General features: G+C 38.2%; 1 protein-coding gene across 1 annotated transcript in view; it reads left to right on the forward strand.

Moving 5' to 3' along the window:
- The window catches only part of LOC137300549 (protein crumbs homolog 1-like), a 126,452-nt gene extending 107,613 nt beyond the window's left edge, over positions 1-18,839 (forward strand). The window contains exons 10-13 of the mRNA XM_067969685.1: positions 2,084-2,951; positions 4,613-4,729; positions 6,870-6,996; positions 17,545-18,839. Coding sequence (XP_067825786.1) covers positions 2,084-2,951; positions 4,613-4,729; positions 6,870-6,996; positions 17,545-17,766 — 1,334 coding nt within the window. The 3' untranslated portion in view covers positions 17,767-18,839. The remainder of the gene's footprint in view (positions 1-2,083; positions 2,952-4,612; positions 4,730-6,869; positions 6,997-17,544) is intronic.
- The last annotated feature ends 908 nt before the right edge of the window (positions 18,840-19,747 follow it).

Consider the following 19,747-nt stretch of genomic DNA (forward strand, 5'->3'; position numbering starts at 1 on the left):
GGCCTGTGCACTGAGAGGCCAGGGCCCATCACTGTGTCGCCTATGCACTGAGAGATCAAACCCATCAGTGTGTGGCCTGTGCACTGAGAGGTCAGACCCATCAGTGCGTGGCCTGTGCTCTGGAAGGCTAAAATAATGCATCATCTTCAAGAGAACTTCTTTTTAAAAAATGGACAAAATGTTATTTACATTTTTGACTTAAAAGCAAGTTGGGGTGGAATAATTAAGCATCATAGGGAAAAATTCTCATTTGCTATTTGTAACAGAATTGTAAATATGACTGTAAAGAATAGCAAACAGAGGAAAATCTTCCCCCACAGACAGTACCGTGAAATGTCTCCCATTTTAAGTTTTTTCCTTTTCTACAGATGTCCCATACCTTGCACCATTTTCCAGAGTAAGGGAGCATTATGCAACTGGCACATGATAACTCACCAACTGATTTTCTCTTCCTCCCTATGGGAAAGTACTAAGCCTACACTTGGGTGCTTCCCTTAACAGGAAGAATAGAAACTTGGCATGTGGAAAACTGCCAGTGATACTGAATCTCCAATATTAAAACTGAATGTGACCACATCAGGAATGCTGATTGACAGTCTGATGAACTGAAGAAAATTGACTTTTAACTAGAGTGGATTACCTTGAAATGACTAGATGGGGCATTCAAGGTTTCTCTGAGCCAAAGGATCAACTATATTCTCCATTTCTTCAAATTGTCAATCTGAACTAAAATGGACCATGTACCTTGAAAGAAAGATTGAAATCTTTGGACTGTTTCCAATAGCTGAACCAAAATGAAAAAATGTAGAGATTCAACCAGTGCACAAAGATTAAGTATTTTGTGACTGATTGCAAGGTACCACTTCTCAGCTCATCTACTACTGAAACTCTCATCCATGCCTTTGTTATCTCTAGACTTGACTATTCCAATGCTCGCCTGGCCAGCCTCCCATCTTCCACCCTCCATAAACTTCAGCTCATCCAAACCTCTGCTGCCTGTATCCTAACTCACACCAAGTCCTGTTCACCCATCACCCCTGTGCTCACTGACCTACAATGGCTCCTGGTCCAGCAACGCCTTGATTTAAAAATTCTCATCCTTGTTTTCAAATCCCTCCATGACCTCGCCCCTCCCTACCTCTGTAACCTCTTCCAGCCCTACAACCCTCCGAGATCTCTGCGTTCCTCCAATTGTGGCCTCTTGCGCATCCCAGATTTTAATCGCTTCACCACTGGTGGCTATGCCTTCAGCTGCCTAGGCCCTAAGCTCTGGAATTTCCCCCCTAAACCTCTCTGCCTCTCTCTCCTCCTTTAAGACACTCCTTAAAACCTACTCCTTTGACTTTTGGTAACCTGTCCTAATATCTCCTTATGTGGCTCGGTGTCAAAGTTTGTTTGATGACACTTCTGTGAAGCACCTTGGGACGTTTTACTACGTTAAAGGCGCAATATAAATGCAAGTTGTTGTTGTTGACCCCTGTGAGGCATTCTGCTATTCCTTATGGGCTAATCAGAGGCAATCCTTGTGTTTTCTATATGAATGGCTGGTGAATTCACTAGAACAGGAGTTTTCTTCCATTCAATGATGTATTAAATAAACCAGTGCATGGATTTGTCCCATCATAAACAGAATTTCATATCCAAGTTCCCCATATTTCCATACTTGTCTTTTTAAAATAAAATTGGACAAAAATCCCACCGAGCAGTGTAGCTTTATTAAAACCAAGGCTGCTTTTCACAAAACCTTGCAAAAAGATTTAGATGCCTTTAAAGAAACCTATTGGACTGCAGCTTTTTCTTCGCATCACTAGAATTTTGGGTTAAAATATAACAATTCAACCAATGTCATTTGGCAGTTCCTCATATGGGTGTGTATTTCCATCAAACAAAACGTTATCCAAACTGGAGGCAGTTAGTTCTAAATGTACCAACCATTAGTTGCACAGATCTTTGTTTCTTCAAAAGCAGATCAGTGTGTTGGAAAGGTGGGGTCATTGAAGGGATACAAAGGATGGGATGAGTCAGCAACACAGATTTCAATGAGCTAACTTAATGTGTCTGTTATTTTTGTGGATTTTCACAGGTCATGCTAATGCAACATTTCAAGGTGAAAATCCAACTGTGTACATTAGCAACAAGTTAATCACACGAGATCTCTTAAGCATTTCCATGGACTTCAAGACCAGAGATACAGATGCTGTTCTGCTACAGGCCAGCAATGGTGCTGATTCTGTTTGGTTTGGTTTCCACAATTCTCAGTTGCAGTTCAGGTTGTATAGTGGAAACAGTGTGGAAGGCCTCACTCTCTCTAGCAACATCAACATCTCAGATGGACAGTGGCATTCAGTGCTGATTGCTATGGTGGAGCCTTTTATGATGTCATCAAGGTGGATCATTATTGTTAATGGAAATTCCAATGTTACTAGCACAGTCACTGCTGGGAACTTAAATTTCCTTCAAGACAATGTGAATATAACACTAAGCAACAATTTTACAGGTTGTCTTGGAGTGGCTAAAATTGGTGGAATATACCTTCCTTACTTCAATCAACATTTTTTTACAAACACTGAACAGTTTGTTATAGTGAGTGGTCCCCCATCTCAAATTGGATGCTTTGGCACAGAAGTATGTTCCTCAAATCCATGCCAGAATAATGGAACATGTGAAGATCTCTTTGACCTTTTCCAGTGCAATTGCATTGCAGGGTGGGAAGGTACGAGGTGTGAACTCAACATTGATGACTGCGTGTCCAGTCTCTGTATTCATGGTAATTGCAGCGATTTGGTGGAAGGCTACAAGTGTAACTGTGATCAGGGTTACACTGGGATGAACTGTGAAAACGATATAGATGACTGCATGAACCACAAATGTAAAAATTACGCGACCTGTGTTGACAGTATCAATTTGTACTTCTGCAACTGTCCAAACCAGTTCACTGGGCAATACTGCGAGTAAGTGTACTGTTTTATATGTTGGAACTCCTCAAATTAAACAAGGCATTTAAAACAACTAGCACCAAAGTAGTAGAATTAAGAATAGGAGTTGCTGCCTGACTCCTCTGATATCTAATTTATCTTTGTTTGTGATTCCTACTACTTTAATGCTAGTTATTTTAAAGGCCTTGCTCACTTTAGTTGATCATTGTAAGTTCATGGTAAAGCAGACACATATATGCGCTTACCTGTCTTTGGCTGAGTACTTGCACTGTCAGTATGTACAACAAGCTGCTGTCCACGCTGTCCTCTGGCCAATGCATACAAATCTTTATGGTAGCAGATCTGACAGCATCTTTTTGATCTGATCTGTTCTCAGTTAGTGCTCCACCACAGGACTAACATTTTCTACTCCAGTCTTTCATCTGAACCCATGCCATGCCAATTCCTCCAGCAGTGCCATGAAACAGCCACAAAACTGCTCATCTAAACCCTAACTGGAGGTATTTGAAGATAGTGTTGTAAAGAATTAAACAGAACAAAAGCAGAATTTAAAAGAATGCATAATTAGTAACTGAATCTCAAATCTGTAAACAATCATTAACAATGGAAGAATCAGATAAAATCTTTATATTCTCAAAATCTTCAATGAAGGTGAGCTGTTTTGATTTAAATATAGCTAGTACTTGACTGATAAACTGTTTTATTTGTACCCTGATGTATGCGACAAATGGACTGGATATATACAAGTAAAAATCTAGGAAGGAAACAATTTCTTTACAATTTTAGTAAAGTAATCAATTTATAAAACACTGAAAAAATTCCCTTTCCAAGTTTGAGGTTTGGAATTACGCATTCTTCAGCACAAGTACCACCACTGTACACTATAAATCTGAGCTTCGGACATGGAATTCCTGATCAATATAAGTGATGCTGGGTTTAGCTTTTATCTTAAATTTGAGGTCTTTCCTCATCGAAAATTGAAGCATTTGAGGCACTGCAGAATATCAGAAGTTCTAAAATGTGCAACATCATGAAAATATTGCAGCATGCATTACATAGGAAGAGAGAAGAGTAATAGGATTAGAAAAATTCATTCACATTAAATGGATGGAAAATTTCAGCACCATATTGGCCAGGGTACCAGGGGGTGGATCATAAATTACTGCGTTTGGGGGGGGAGGGCGGGGAGGGGCGGGGTGGGGAAGAAGAGGTAAGGAGAAAATATCGGAGCGAAACAGTGCAGGAAAGAAAATAAATTGGACTCTGAACCTCTGTTGAAAGTTAAAACTAAACCATTGAAAGCAATATAAATTATAAAAGCACACAATGGGTGAATTCACCAATATCACATGTCTCCATGGTGAGCTGCACTAAACTGACAAGTTGTATGTCTATTATATAGAAAGGTTAATATTAGCAGGACGAGCTGATATTTAGCTTCCAGCATCTCAGACAGGGACAGAATCTGATTAAATGATGTGCTTCTCTCACAAAACTGGTGTTGTATGCCATAGCTGACATGAGACAAATGATACGAATATATGTACTAATTCCCACTTTTATACAGTGCATACTGAATGCTCAGAGCCTACTGTACTTATGTTTTTGTCCATGAAACATCCCTTGTAGTGACATTTAATGTGCTTATGAATGAAAATGATTCTTAATTTTTTCAGATGGCCCTACCCACCAGTCAAGTGTGGAGAGAATTTCACCTGTAACAATGGAGGACTTTGCACTGATGGATTTTGGGGCGCCAATTGTACCTGCAGACCAGGCTTTACTGGAGAAAGGTAATGACAGTCATTAAATCCCAACAAATCTATTACTCACTTGGTTTCTACTGATCGCATCAGCCCATATTTTGATAACTGAATTTGCTTCTTGTCTTGGTGTGGTGGCATAGTTCAGATCTTATTATTACTTATGGAACTCTATAGTACTTTGGTTTCTTACTACTACATGTGGTCTGTTGCACAAACGTGGCGATCCTATTCAGAAGGTAGAGTGGTATGGCTGGAGGGGAGGGGTTAATGTCAAGATAAAAGGCCACAATAGTGTAAAGACATTTCCCAGGGTGGGGAATAATTGGACTAAGACATGCAGACATAAGACTTTTTAAATACGGTAACAGACGTGGAATATAATTTCATTAAAGTTTGCTAATCCTTTATTGATTAAACCATTTAAAACATGGCTGTATGACCAATTCATTGTGAAAGGGGTGGAAAATTCTATGAGATAAATATAGCTATAGCCAAATGCTCTATATAGGACTGTGCCTTTAATCCTGTCCTGAACACAACAATATCATCTGTGGAATGCAACAGGTTGTAATTAAATAATGGTGTCCTGGAGTTTTTCACTTAATTGCTTCTGAGGTCAAGAAGAGGTTTTCTCTTGTTTTACCTACTGTTACGTGGTAAAATTAATAAATTTGGGGAGTCCAAGACAGTGGAAATTGTATCTGGTTGGTTGGAAGCAGGAGGTTCATTCGTCTGAAATACCTTTTCTTAATCCTTATTTTTAAATAATCAACTTTGCCATCAACTATGCATCTCAAACATCGTGCACCCTTTGCTGTGTAATTGCTAGGTATTATCAGAATGTTAATATCGAGGCAGTACTTAAAATGATTACAATAGTCACGTTAGATAACATCAACTTTTAAAAATTATAAATGATAGAAAATATAAAAATCAGATTTCCTCATTCACTGATGTAGTTTTAGGCCTTGGTCTTTCCTACTCAAATAATTAAATAAAAAGCAGCTAAGAATTTTAATTGAAAATAGCTCAGTAAGTAAATCCAGTGAGTATCTGAGCCATACACAACAGAGAGGTCTCAGATCAATCCTCAAAGTATGCTGTTAACCTTTCTCAGCCGAGATGTTGGTAGAGGCAGTTCAATTGGCATCTGTTCTCCTGGGTTAGGAAGGGAAAATTTAGCTAGTGTTTTCACTCCCAATTACCATCCAGCAACTCCTGCTGAAAGTATACATATGTGGATGCCCCCTGTGATGCTAGTATTAGAAACGGGCTTGCATGTGATGACTTTTCTTCCCTCCACCCACACTTGTGGCCAAATAGCCTGCTGACACTCACCACCGAGGCTTCCACCTGAATGATTGGCACTTGAATGGTGACTGCTGGTAGGACTTGCAGAACAGTGCAGAAAATTGGCAAAAAATAATTTATGAAAAGAAAATCTTGAAATCCTTCACACAGCATCACCTAGCATTCCTTAGAAGTGCACCAATGTGATTGGTCATCATATCTAAACCTTTCAACATCTCCTGGACAACTTCCATCTTGTACTTAGGGTGTTTATTCAGTCACTCCATTTTCACAGGAGACTGACTGTACTCTATTATCACATATGATTGAAAAGTAACATCATTCATCATGACAATAGATCTGAATAATTTCTGGATGCCATGAGCCTCTTATAGATTCTTTAGCTTTACAACTGGAAATGGGAGTTGTGTGCTCCAGAAAGTTTACATTTATCAATTTATTGCCATGGAAATTTTAAAAAATGGCACTACCTATTTTGTTAATTTAATGTATGCATATCATTACTTTGATATTAATTTCAATCCCTTAAAGTATCTTTAGAAGCCTGGAATGTAACCAGTTTTTCCTTACTAGGAGAAAAATGCAATAAAAAGCCACTGCCTTGAGTGGAAGGCTTCATATTAGTGGTGCTATAAGATGGCATTTCAAAACTAGGGTTTTGTACAGAAAGTACAGTGTTAATGAACAATGGTGTCAGTTACGTTTGTATGAATTCCAGACAGTAGGAAATGAACTGATACATATTACAAATGACTAGCAGTCTGAACCACACGATATCATTTTGGGAAAGGGACTGGTTTGTCAAATTAGTATGGTCTCTCTTTCTTTAGTGAATTTCCACCTTGTACTTTTTTAGATGTGAAGAAGAAGTCGATGAATGTGACCCAAATCCCTGCCAGAATGGAGGGACCTGCCAGAACCTGGTCAACAAGTTTGAGTGTATTTGTGGAGCCAGTTTTGCTGGCGAACAGTGCGAGGTTGATGTAAGCGATCTTTCTTTCTTCTGCTCAATGTTGCTTTGGCAAAATCTTTTTCAGTTCTTGTCCTATCTAATCCTGCATTTGGATACTAAAGAACCAGAAACAGCATTTGTCTGGCACTAGATTTGCTCAAGTTCTTCCAAATCTGATAAAGCCTGGGGATTTATTGTATACCAAGGAGGGATGTGCTGAGATAATATGTATGGCATACCAAACAAGCAAAAACAACACATTTTTCATCCTGTTGAAGTTTGTAAGCAAATCTTTGGTGGTCCTAATGCTTTACAAGTGATGATGTTCAGCAGTAGAATGGCTACAATACTTAGTTTGTCCCTCTGAGCACAGTCCTTTCTCTACATGTGTGGAGGCCCCCACTATTCTCAGTCAGGTTACTGTGCAAAGTATTTCATTGAGGCAGAGCACTCTCATTTTATCAGTCTTTTCTCTGCCAAGGTTGAGGATGAGAACAATGAATTGTGGGTCTCCCCTGCCAGTATTATGTCCCATTGTCTTTCTGCTCCGTGAGCCACTGCCATTTCACAAAGGAATAAGAAAAAATTGAAGTGCAGCCCTACTGCTAGATTGAAGTACAGTTTCACTGATGCTAAAGCCATTAGCACATAGAAGTAAAAACATGGAAACAGGCCATTCGGCCCAACCAGTCTGTGAGAGTGTTTACCCTCCATGCGAACAAACAGTTCTAATCATATTTACCTACCCTGTTCCCATATCCATTCAACTCCTTTTCTTTCATCCACCTAACCAATCTCATCTTGAATGTTGACACAGTTTCTGCTTCAACCACTAGCCCTAGAAGTGAATTTCACAACCTCACATCCCTGTGTGAAGAGGTTTCTCCTGCCCTCAGTTCCAAATCTCTTCCATTTAAGAGAGGCACCAGTTATCCCTTGTTCTTGACCCCATAACTACTGTCTTGATACCCCTCAACTTCATTAGTGTAGATGCATCTAGTGGAAGTTCCCAGTCTGGTTTGTGTACTTATGCTGTTGATTGCAAAGTCATCACACTGCGGTTTTCAGGAATCTAGGGATGTACTACAGTCATTAACAATTTACACAGACAAACCATACCTTCCCAAGATTGATTTCCACCATAAAAATTGACCATTTTCCTAACAAATGGTACTGGTAAGCATTTCTCTAATGGTTTCACTTCATAAATCATCTATCTGTACACATTGGGGAAAAATGTATTTTTAAAGCTGCAGTGTCCCATAGCTAGCACAGTCTGAGTTTAAAGGTGCAAGAGATTTATCCAAAACTATAAGATTAAAGTGATGATAAACCACAGGAGCACTCCGTAAGATTTCAATGGTCAATCTAAAGAATTGATTTTGGCTAAGCAAAAGCTCAGCCATTTTTCCCTAAAATAAGATGGTTGTAAAAGCAAACTAGCAGTAAATTAGAAACTCAAAACCTGTTGAAGAAAGGAGCCTCAGTACATTGTGCAATATAACTTACAGCACCAGCACTGATGCTGCAACTACTCTGTCTATTCTTAAAGTTTGTTACTAAATTATGCTATTTATCAAAAATCCTCTTTCAAATCTGATCCTTATTTTTTACATTTTTGGAGGGATCTAACTCAGCAACAGATAGCAACGATCTCAATGCAGTGCTCCTGGTTCTTGAAAAATTACAGACTACACCTATTAATAACTTATATTGGCTAGAAGAACCTTGTATATTGCACCAAGGTGGAACACTTTTGGCTTTGCATCAATACATACTGTGTAGTGTAATTTTCATGTGTAATCAAGGTGTAGAAAGGCAAGAAGTACAAGGCCATCTCTAACTGGGACTTCACACCACTGCAGTATAATGTCAGACTGCCCTAAATTATAAATTCATTTTAGTATTTTTAATGTCAATAAAGAGCTGTTGGCTCTCTCATATCATTGAAATCCAAACAAATTTGCATGCCAGCAAGTAATGTAAAGAGAGTATGTACCGAGCTCCATTACCTCCAGGCAGACAGCAACATGGAAGTCAACAATAGAATTCTGATTGCTCTGCAACATAATCTGGTCTGTGACTGTGACCCACAGCATAACTACCCAGTTAAGAGTGCATTTGCACTACAGTTGTAGCATTGGTGTGAGATGGTTTCATTTTGCACTGACGCTGCAGTTAAAGCATAAAGCTAGCTTGAATCTGGAGTTAAAGTTTGACTAGCATGAAGTGGAATGAGACTCCCTGGAGGAGTCATATTGGGTTGATTTACTTGACACAAGTTAGCTGAAACCACTTCATACTGATACTAAATTCATCTTTGGAGTCAAACTATGCAGTTAAATTGAATTTTGACTGTGACCAGATATTAAAAACTAAATTTTTAAATCGGATGACCAGACATGCAGTCACCTGTTCAGCTATAATAGGGTATAAAAATACACACACTAACCTGAAGTTCAATTAATAAAGCAGAATAAATGTAAAGATTTAGAAAATTTTCCCCTTGATATTCAGGTTGAATCATTGCATATACACTTTGCACCTTTTACAACTTTGACTCTTGCAGCTCCAGGACAGAACAATGTGTGCCCTACTTTAACTAGTAAAAGATTAGCACTAGGTAGAATGACTGGAAGCCGAGTGTGTGTTGCAAATATGGTTAACATTTACAGCAAGTGTTTGCTCAAATAAATACCTTTGATTAACCTGCTAGGATTTCATTGGTTGATGATTTTCAATGGAACTTAAATGTAATCATTTTACTAATTAGGCCAAGTAATAAGAAAACTTCAAAGTGGAATTATTTTGTTTATTAAAATAGAACATTATCTTAATTTAAAAATAAATGATTTATAAAACCATGAAAAAAACTGACAATTATGAGCTGTTTCAGCCAAATTTATTGCCATTTTTGACAAAACAGAAAAGTTATCAAGACTCCGGGGTTTCCTTTCAGTTTTATGTGCTGTTTAACCACAAACTAACCAGCTTGAATAAGAATATGCATGATGAAGAGCTGCATCAATCACTTTTACTTGATCATATTCAGTTTATATGAAGAACTTTTGCACGAGTTGTAATTAAATGTACATAACGGAGTTTGTATATGTAAATTAATTAAATGCTGCATTTTTTTTAGCTCTGCAGGAAACCATCAATACTTTCATTCTAGGGTTTAGTGCATGTTGGGCTGCTTGTTTAATCACATGGGAATGCTTGAATCTGCTATAATTCAAATAGCTCCTTCTTCCAGAATTCCCTGCTACTTCTACCCTGTTTTCACAGTATCCACTCATACTGTTGCTAATGTGTTCTTGGAATGGATACCTGCATGTACTGGGTTCTTTAGGGTGACACTGGATTTAGTTTACGAAAGAGCATGGTTTACCATGGAGAATGCTAGTGTGTACAATCAAGAGAAAACTATGAGAATGCCTTACTTTACTCCTAGCACGGCTTTCTTTATGACCTTGGAATTTCTTATTCCTCATTTGCTATTGCTTCTCACCTCAGAACTGTTATAATGTACAGCAAAAAACATTTTATCAGACTTGGGGAATGTTCAAAGCATAAAGTGATTTGCCTTATGTATTTGTTTTTGTGTCCTTTTGTCTGTCACCACTTTTTCTTCCACAAATATGTCATCTGACGTATTTTGTTATTTATTTGGAATGAGGAAGTCTTCCAATGTTCCCTTCCCCCAATAGATTTAGTGCCTCCAAAAAGACTAATCCTCTCTAGATCAGGATGGCTGACAGCAGCCATCACACAGCTCATCAAAAGATAGTTAGTCCAAGAATTTTTTTCTATGCAGTACATCTTTACCAGAATGTGTAATTTTACGAATTTTATTTATTTATTCTTTGCCGGCAGAGGTATGGAACTCCATGCTCAATGCCTTTTCAGGGAACTAGAGAATCCATTTTGGAACGTTAATAAATGGGAGAGGATTAATCTGCTGGTAATACCCAGCTGTTGTGCGCCTGTGTCCTTTTACAGGAGAGAAGTTGGTTCTCCCTTTAACACATTAACTGTTTCTCTTTAACAAACAGAGCTCTTTTTCCTATATGGTTTTTACTAAGGATTTGCTCTATGATTACTACAATCATTTTTGTCTACTAACATTTCCTGAATGTGACATGTTGTACACTGCATTGGAATAAACCATTTGTGTGTTTTCTGCTGGCTGTATTCCTTCATTTTCAATGTGCTTTTTCTGTTTTGAGTGTAATGCGCTTCACCAGGACATTTTTTCAGAATGCATAAAGAGTTGGATCTTGCTCATACCAGTGGCACTTTACATAATTATCCAACCAGTGACACCCTCACATGGTATTTCCTGCTGGGATGTTTATCTGAATAAGCATTGGTCCAGGTTTACAAACAGATGTGACTGACAGTTATTTCAGTAAGGATGGCATTAATCTTCTGTCACCGAAGGGATTGTGGCATTAATTGGTAATCTCAGAGACACATGGCTGTGTGTTTTATCACGCTGCTTCTGCGTGTGCAATTAGCATTAAGATTAAGATATAGTGAAGGAGCTTATTATTCATGTAGCTTCATTATGTTAACAGCTTGTTACTCATCAGAAATATTAAAAAAATGACACAAAGCAATATAGAAGTTACAAACATTTGTTGGATGTTTACATTATGACTATAAGTGCAACAATTAGAACAGTTCATGAATAATAGACTGCAGTTAGTTTGTCTAACTGCCATCTTTTCCTCACCTCAGTCTAGACCTACCAGACTTTTTTAAATCAGTCAATAAAATCAGACGTGGAGTGAAATTTAATAAAAGTTCATTGGTGATGAGCACTAAATTGAATTTGAAACCAGAAGTGATCTGCCCAATCATGGTTTCTTCATTTATCTCATCTCTTTGCAAACTTGCTGCTGCCCTGCAGTGTGAGCTTGGGCCCTTCACTTAGGTTTCTCAATTTAAAAAAATAATTCGCTATTTCTGTTTCTTACCCTTGTGCATTAAGGTGAATACCAATTTTTATATCTGTACAACAATTAAGCGTTCAGTATTTTGTTTTGAAAATAGGATTAGACATTAAATGATAAAATCAGTGTCAATTATTCTTTCATTATATTAATTTGAGATTAATGCTGCACTGGCTTATAGGGCTTCAGCTGTCTGTACTGCCATTTGTAAGTTGCTTCTATCAGTCAACTAGCCCAGAGTTTTGCTAGATTAATCAGAACTAATTTGTCCAGTGTTTTACTAGATTGCGTTCTTTGGTTAATGACTTACAATATGCAAGCAATTCTCAGCACCAGCTCATTCAATTGGAATGTTAAACATTTTGGATTTTGTATAGGTAAAGCTTACAATTAAATGTTACAAATGACATCTAAAGTCTGAAAGCAATTAATATTCAAATGACAACAAAACATTCCTAACCCACTAAAGTAATCGATACATCACACAGGAGGAAAAATAAAATCACAGTAAGGGACACATCACAATATTTGAATCTGAATAGTATGTAAAACAAACATTCTTCCATATAGATTAACAGAAATTAAGAATTTCCTATCGTTTGAACTTCAAGAATAAATTACATCATTTTTCTAACTTCCAGTTTTAATATATAATACAAGTGAAATTAAAAAACACTAACCATTGTGCTAGTTAACAATAGCCTCTACATTAGTATTGTGACCAAGACCCTATTGTAACATAATAAAAACATATTCTTTTGAAATTCAAAGGATGGATTAATACTGTAATGGTATTGCATTTTAATGGAATTATTTTGCAAAATTATGAGGTTATTGAGACAACAGTAGATATTATAAACCAATTACTGCTGATTGCCCCAATTAGTCCTATTTGTTAACCTTGTAAAGATGTTACTATTTCAGGATCAGCATTAAACAGAATACATCAGCAAACCAAATATCAAAGGCTTCTTTAAGAAATGTGTTAACAAAATGCAATATGCGTTGGTTTGGAGAAATTATTACTGTGTTGTTAATTTTAGTTACAATGAAGTTGCAGCTGGTTTGGTTAATTGAAATTGCCTCCTTATCAAGTACTTATTCCTCTGGCATTGACTAGTATCTCCAATTTGTCTATCAGCAGTAAAATGCTCTCACTTTGTTTGCAATGCACACCTTGCTTAAGCTTTAACTATATTAAGTATTAAATAGTAACTCTCACATTAGGTGAAGTAATTATGGTTTGTACATAAATTTGGTTCATAGTGCTGTGTATCTGAATGTATAATGTGGCCGTATGGCTGGATTTAGTGTTCTACAGATAATCTACAGGGTTTCAGTAGTCCTGTTGTGGAGTCCAACAGGAGACAATCAAACCCTGCTTCCAATCATTTATCAGATGGGACTTCATCTACAGCAAGCTGGAAACCTGCGACCTCAAAATCCTCAAAACAGTAAGTATCCAATCCAGAGCTCTACTTCTTGAATATTTTTAGAATGATCATTAACTTATCCCAGACAAGCTCATCAGGCGACAAAGAAAGCTGTACTGGCATCTCACCTGCCCACTCACTATCCAACGATATTAGGGTTAAAATTCCTCTGTACACTGGTTAGCACTTTTGTGTTGTATTCCTGTGTGCAATAATTTAACAAAGTCAGTTTATTTGTAAGAGTCCCATTGGAGATGTCTGCTTTCAAAGCCGAAAGCCCTAGCTTATCAAGTCATTCTTCATAGCTCTCCTCTGACACCAGGGATCAAGTTCATTACTATTTGCACCGTCTCCATGGCTTACTTAGCCCCCTTATGGTAAATGCCGAGTGGATCCTTCTCAGCCTTCTCCTGAGGTCCCCTACATTACAGATGCTAGTCTTCAGCCAAACTGATTCACTCCACGTGACATCGAGAAACAACTGAGTGCACTGGACACATCAAAGGCTATGGGCCCCAACAACATCCTGGCTGTACAGCTGGTCCTGTGCTCCAGAAATAGTCGTGCCCCTAGCCAAGCTGTTCCAGTGCAGCTACAACACTGGCATCCACCCAAAAATATGGAAAATTGCCCACTTATGATCCTGTCCACAAAAAGGACAAATCCAATGCCGTCAATTACCGCACTATCAGCCTACTCTCAATCATCAGCAGTGATAGAAGGGGTCGTCAACAATGTTATCAAGTAGCACTTACTCACCAATAGCCTGCTCACCGATGCTCAGTTTGGGCTCTGCCAGGACCATTCAGCTCCAGCCCCGGTTATTACAGCTTTGATCCAAACATGGACACAAGAACTGAATGCCAGAGGTGAGATGAGAGTGACTGCCCTTCATCAAGGCAGCATTTGATAGAGTGACACCAAAGAGCCTGAGTAAAACTGAAGTCAATGGGAATCAGGGGGAAAATTTCTCTACAAAATTAAACTTTGGTCGAGGAATTAAATTACCTAGAATAATGTTAATGATTCGTTCTTGATTTTAAATGCCCATAGCAAACTCCACAGAGAGAAAAGGAGATGTCAATCAGATTCATATTGTCAAAATCTGTGGAATAGCTCCAGTGAATTATAACCTTATTTGGTTGTGTTCATATGTGATTCAAATAGCACATTTAATAACTTGTCAACTTAAAAAGAGACACTTTTGCTACTTACAAAGGAACAGTTCCAGTCCTTGTCAAAAATGCACTGGTTGCAGGCTCTTAAAGAGCTTTTCAGCTGCAGTGGCCAGATCCATTGAGAATGGTGTCTGTTGCAAGCTGCAGGCTGGAAGATTAATGGTTAAAAATAACTGAATAAAAAGCAATAATATCTCTGCATGACACCAGGGATTAATGCTCTTTGACACAGATGCATTGTTGAAACTGTTGAATGGACAGAGAAAGTAACCCAAAGGCTCACTATGCAGAACAATAATAGATTGTCCTGCTTTAACTTAAACAGTTCTAACCTGGTCTGAAACTAAGCAATAAAAAGGCAAATGTTGCAGAAATTTAAATTAAATTGCAAGCGGGAACAGTTTATTGCAGTTAAAATACAAAAATGGGGTTTCCAGATCAAGGTTAATTAGTTGCTCTATTAGGCCTTTTGTAGCTTTAGATGTTATGCAAATGATTTCTGTTACAAATAAATCTGTGCACAAAGGCAATAACAGGAAACAATAGAGACACAAAACCAGTAGATTTCAGCTTTAATGGTGAGAGTACTCATGGGGTATTGCAGGGTATAGCACTAATTTTTGTGTACTTTGCTTCTGAGAGATTTATAATGAGGTGTTGGCCTAGCAAATTGAGTAATTGATCCCCTCAAAACTGTTTAATCAAGTGCAGCATTATATGAGGCAAAAAAAGCTAAATATAATGACTATTAAAACAAAGATGAACAAATGCATTGAAATCACCATGAACAGAAGTGATACAAGAACTGTTCCTACATGTGTTTATATATGATGTTCTCTGTGGTCGTCACATTAAAAAACTAGCATATTTTTCTGAAATTGTGGGTTTTGTAAGTTGCTATGTTAATTGAAGTGGGTGAAAGTCAACTTAAAGGATTAAAAATTTACTACTGCCAGGAGTGCCATGGTTATCAAAGACCATGTACTCCTTAGCCAAAAAGCTGTGGATGCTGGGTCAAATTTTCAAGACTGAGATCGATAGGTTTTTGTTAGGCAAGATTATCAAGAGATATAGAGCAAAGGCGGATAAATGGAGCTGTGGTGCACATCAGCCATGATCTAACAGGCTCAAGGAGCTGAATGGCCTACTCCTGTTTCTATGTTCCTATTACAAGTACATTCAGAATATCAAGAGTTTGGCAGCTAAATCTACTTATTGGCCATACTACAAACCCAACCCCCTTTGCATAATATTGTAATTCTATCAAGGCAAATTACAGGGAACTTATTTAAGTATGTCTGCGTGTGGTGGGGAGGGGAGGGAAGCATTTACAGTACCTTGGACAGCCAATTTAGTTGGCTCAGATTTTGTGGCGTTCCCAGGACTTTGCCCATTTCAGATCTAATATATTATATTACTAGTATATTAATCAACTGGAGTACAATAAACTGCTCAAGAAGGTCTTTACTAGAGAGTGCAATTCTCTGTTTTTCCTGCAATCCTGGTGGATTTATTTAACAGACAAATATCCACCGTGCAATTCAACCTCCTTCTCAAAGTGCAGAGGTGAGGTTTTAGAAATTAAGCATGCTGCTGAGGAGGTTGGTTCAATGGGCATCAGCAGCTCTCTCAAGTGGCCATTATTCCTGTGTACTTATAGTGTCAGCAGGCAATTTTACCATGGGGACATTACAGCCACACCAGATGTGCTTTCCAGCAGCATCATTGGGTCAAGAACATTAGCCAGAACCATGGCAGGTTATTTCAATCCAAAGACATAGAGACCAACTATGGCACCCATGAGCAGCTTAGATGTGATCAGCTAACTTTTAGCACATATTGGGGCCTTTCTGGTCCGTATGCCACAATTTGAGTTTCAATTACAGCTACTGGGGGACCCAGCCACCCCTCTTTTTGGGAGGAAGTAACCATTACTCTTGCCCTTCTTTAGATTATAATCTTCCCCTCGTGCACAACTCCAATACTGAGAGGACAGACAGATGACCCACTTCCAATATGTAACCACATGCTATCAATGGAGCATGAGAGCAGTACAGGTTGATACAGGATCTCAAATATTCACTCTGTTGAAAATTCACCCTCCCCAAAAAGCCTGGTGAAACTTGTGTGGAAAATCACAACACAATCCCATGTTCTACCACTTCACAGCGTCACATCTTGTTGCCTCAGCAAACTACATGTCAAGGATGTGCAAAAAACCTTTTTATTTCAACTGAAGTCACCAATTTACTTAAAGGGACACTTGCCATTTGAGAGAGATTTTCAGAACAGACTCGTGCTGGAATACCCAGGTCTAGGTACCAGAACTTCATTTGACCTTTTTAAGTTATTAGTCCCTTTGAATATTCATCATATGAAGAATAATTTAGTGGAATAGAAAAAGTGGCAGAATGATCTGAGATTTAATCATTCTGTAAGTACCTCAGAAATTTACAGACTTAATGCCAAAAGTTCTCGTTTTGTTCCAGATGATAAACCCACCCGTATATCAATAGGCTCAATCCTGTGCAAATCCACTGAAAGTGGGACATTCTGCTGTTTATTTGTGAGTATATCATTCAGGTATGTATCCGGGGAGGGTGGGGGACTGTTTTAATGGACACAAAATTCATTCCATTGATGAAGAACGAGGTTTCTCAAAAATACAAGCATTAGGTAAATCGGTGCTGCATTTTCTCTGAATAGATCTCACAAGTGCCACTGGCATGGGTCAATGATTGTTTACTTTAAGGTCATCCAAGCCACATTATTAATTTGGTGTATTTACACTATCTTTACTGTTTTATTAATGATGCTCAGTATGATTTCGCTGTCTGTACTGTTTCCTTGTCCAGTGCTTTGTCTGTTGCGCTTTTGCTTCTGGTATCTGCATCATGTAACTTGCATTTTAGTTGATTCCTATGGTGATGGAGAGGGTACCATGAACAATGCATTTAACAGAACTTGCAGCAGTTTGCGGCCCATTTATTGTCTTCCATTATCTTTACAGAGAGGGAAAAAGGCCGACCCTGTCCCGCTACTGGCAGTAGCTGTGCCGGTGGTGTGTGGGAGTGCGCTGCTGATTGTAATAGCTCTTAGTTTTGTGGTTCTTACTGCACGTAAAAAGCGCCAGACAGAAGGGACGTACAATCCAAGCCAACAGGAAGTGGCGGGGGCTCGACTGGAGATGGATAGTGTCCTTAAAGTGCCACCCGAAGAGCGCTTGATATGATTGCTTGATTGAACCCTTAGAGGAAAAGATGCTCTTGTTTTGAGTAGACCTCATTTCTGACATTACAGGTAGCATTTCTTCAGCAATATGCCTGCTCACGACTACTGATTCTGCTGATACAACGATCGAATTCTCTTATTCTAGGCATCTGCTTCATCGAGAGGTTGATGTAATCCAATTTATGTTGGCTATGCAATTTTCTCACAGTAACTGCAGCTAGTGAAACATCTAGTGGGGAAATTCACACTAAGTATGCTGCTCATTGCAATGTCACATGAATGACGTGTGACTTTTTAATCTACTGAAGTCAACTAAGACAGATTCAAGCATTCCCATTCATGTAACGATACAGTGCAACATCACCTCTTCTAAGATCACATCCGTCTCAGAAGTAGCTTTCGCGTGTGTTCCATTCAGTTATTCTAATCCTTCGCCAGCATGTTGTATTTTACTGAAAAGCTTTTAAATAAGCTTGTGTTCTGACGGTTGTGAAATTATGGTGGAAGTATTTTTTCATTTATTTAAATTAATTTTTAAAGTAATTTTGATTTAAGTCTTAAATGAACATTTGTTTTTTTAAAAAAAGATGGAATGCAATGTAGCCTTGAAATTTAAATTGATTTTATATATATATAAAACAAATCAGAACTATGTGTTAATGGAGGAGGCATTTGTCGAAATCTATATATAGATTTATGCTGAGAAGGGGATCCATATTAATATTAGGTGATAGTGTTCTTTACACAAATGGATAGAAGTAATCTTCTCTGTCTTCTGTTTTCCATGTCTAATTAAAGACATGTTCACTATGAGCAAGTGTGTACACAGCTTGAAAGCACTTATGTTGTTGCATCAACAGTTGTTACTGTCAGACTGTGTCCCTGTCTATTCTATTTACAAACTGCTGCTGGGTGAAAAATCTCCCAGTAAGGGCAGGATGAGGATTTGTTAATTGAGTCCAGATACTCATTGCTGAACCAGGACAATAAACAGTAATTATCTCACTTCCATTTTACTCAATGGTAATGTTCTACAACAGAAAGGAACCACCCAGAGAAATGATACTCCCATTATCGCTGGTTCTGTGACTGCAGCTGGAGGACTTGTCATCTTCATCATCGCCATCGTAGTTCTGGTGCTCACTATGAGAAAGAAGAGGGCAACTCAGGGGACCTATAGCCCCAGTCGGCAGGAAAAGGATGGAGCAAGGGTGGAGATGTGGAACATAATGAAGCCTCCACCAACAGAAAGGCTCATTTGACTTTCATTAAAAACAGGAGACAATTAAATAGAAGCTTATTAATCTGTACGGAGCTGAAGACGATACATGGGTTCAGGCAGTAGTGAGCAATCCAAAGTAGTTCAGTCAAGTTAAAACTAGACTTTGGCACTAAGTATGGCTTAGCTGGTAAAATCTAAGTTGGTAATGTGTGGAAATGGATTAATCTGAGAGGAATGTAATTGATTAGAGTCAAATCATTTGATGCTCACAAATGCAATGCATGGCATGATTTTACACTAGATATCGTAAGTGTACACTACAAAAAGTTTCAAGCACTTCCAAAATAAGTGTTGGCTCCAATGTCACTTATTGTCTTTTAGCACGGCATTTGTGCGCTGCTTCTAAGATTAACTACTGAAAAGATCAGTTTTACTTTTTCTGATTGATTACTTTCAAGGCAATCACAATTGTACAGGTTTTTAATCAAATGCTTTGCTTCCACTTTGTTTACAGTACAATCTCCACAGTGTCATTAATGGGACATGAAATGACTTAAATGTATTTTCAACATCATTGCTAAATTATGTAATGCGATGAATATGAACACAGAAGATAGAATAATCACATAAAACAGTGAGTTGTTGTCAGGTAAATTCTAGGTTAGGAAAGATAATGAGTTCCTGTACTCAGACTCAAGTTGTATCCATTTCAATTTAGGGGAATCTAAAACTAGAACACTAGGGGACTCAATGTGGATGC

Source organism: Heptranchias perlo, chromosome 31 (genome assembly GCF_035084215.1).
Source record: "Heptranchias perlo isolate sHepPer1 chromosome 31, sHepPer1.hap1, whole genome shotgun sequence".
Taxonomy (NCBI): Eukaryota; Metazoa; Chordata; class Chondrichthyes; order Hexanchiformes; family Hexanchidae; genus Heptranchias; species Heptranchias perlo.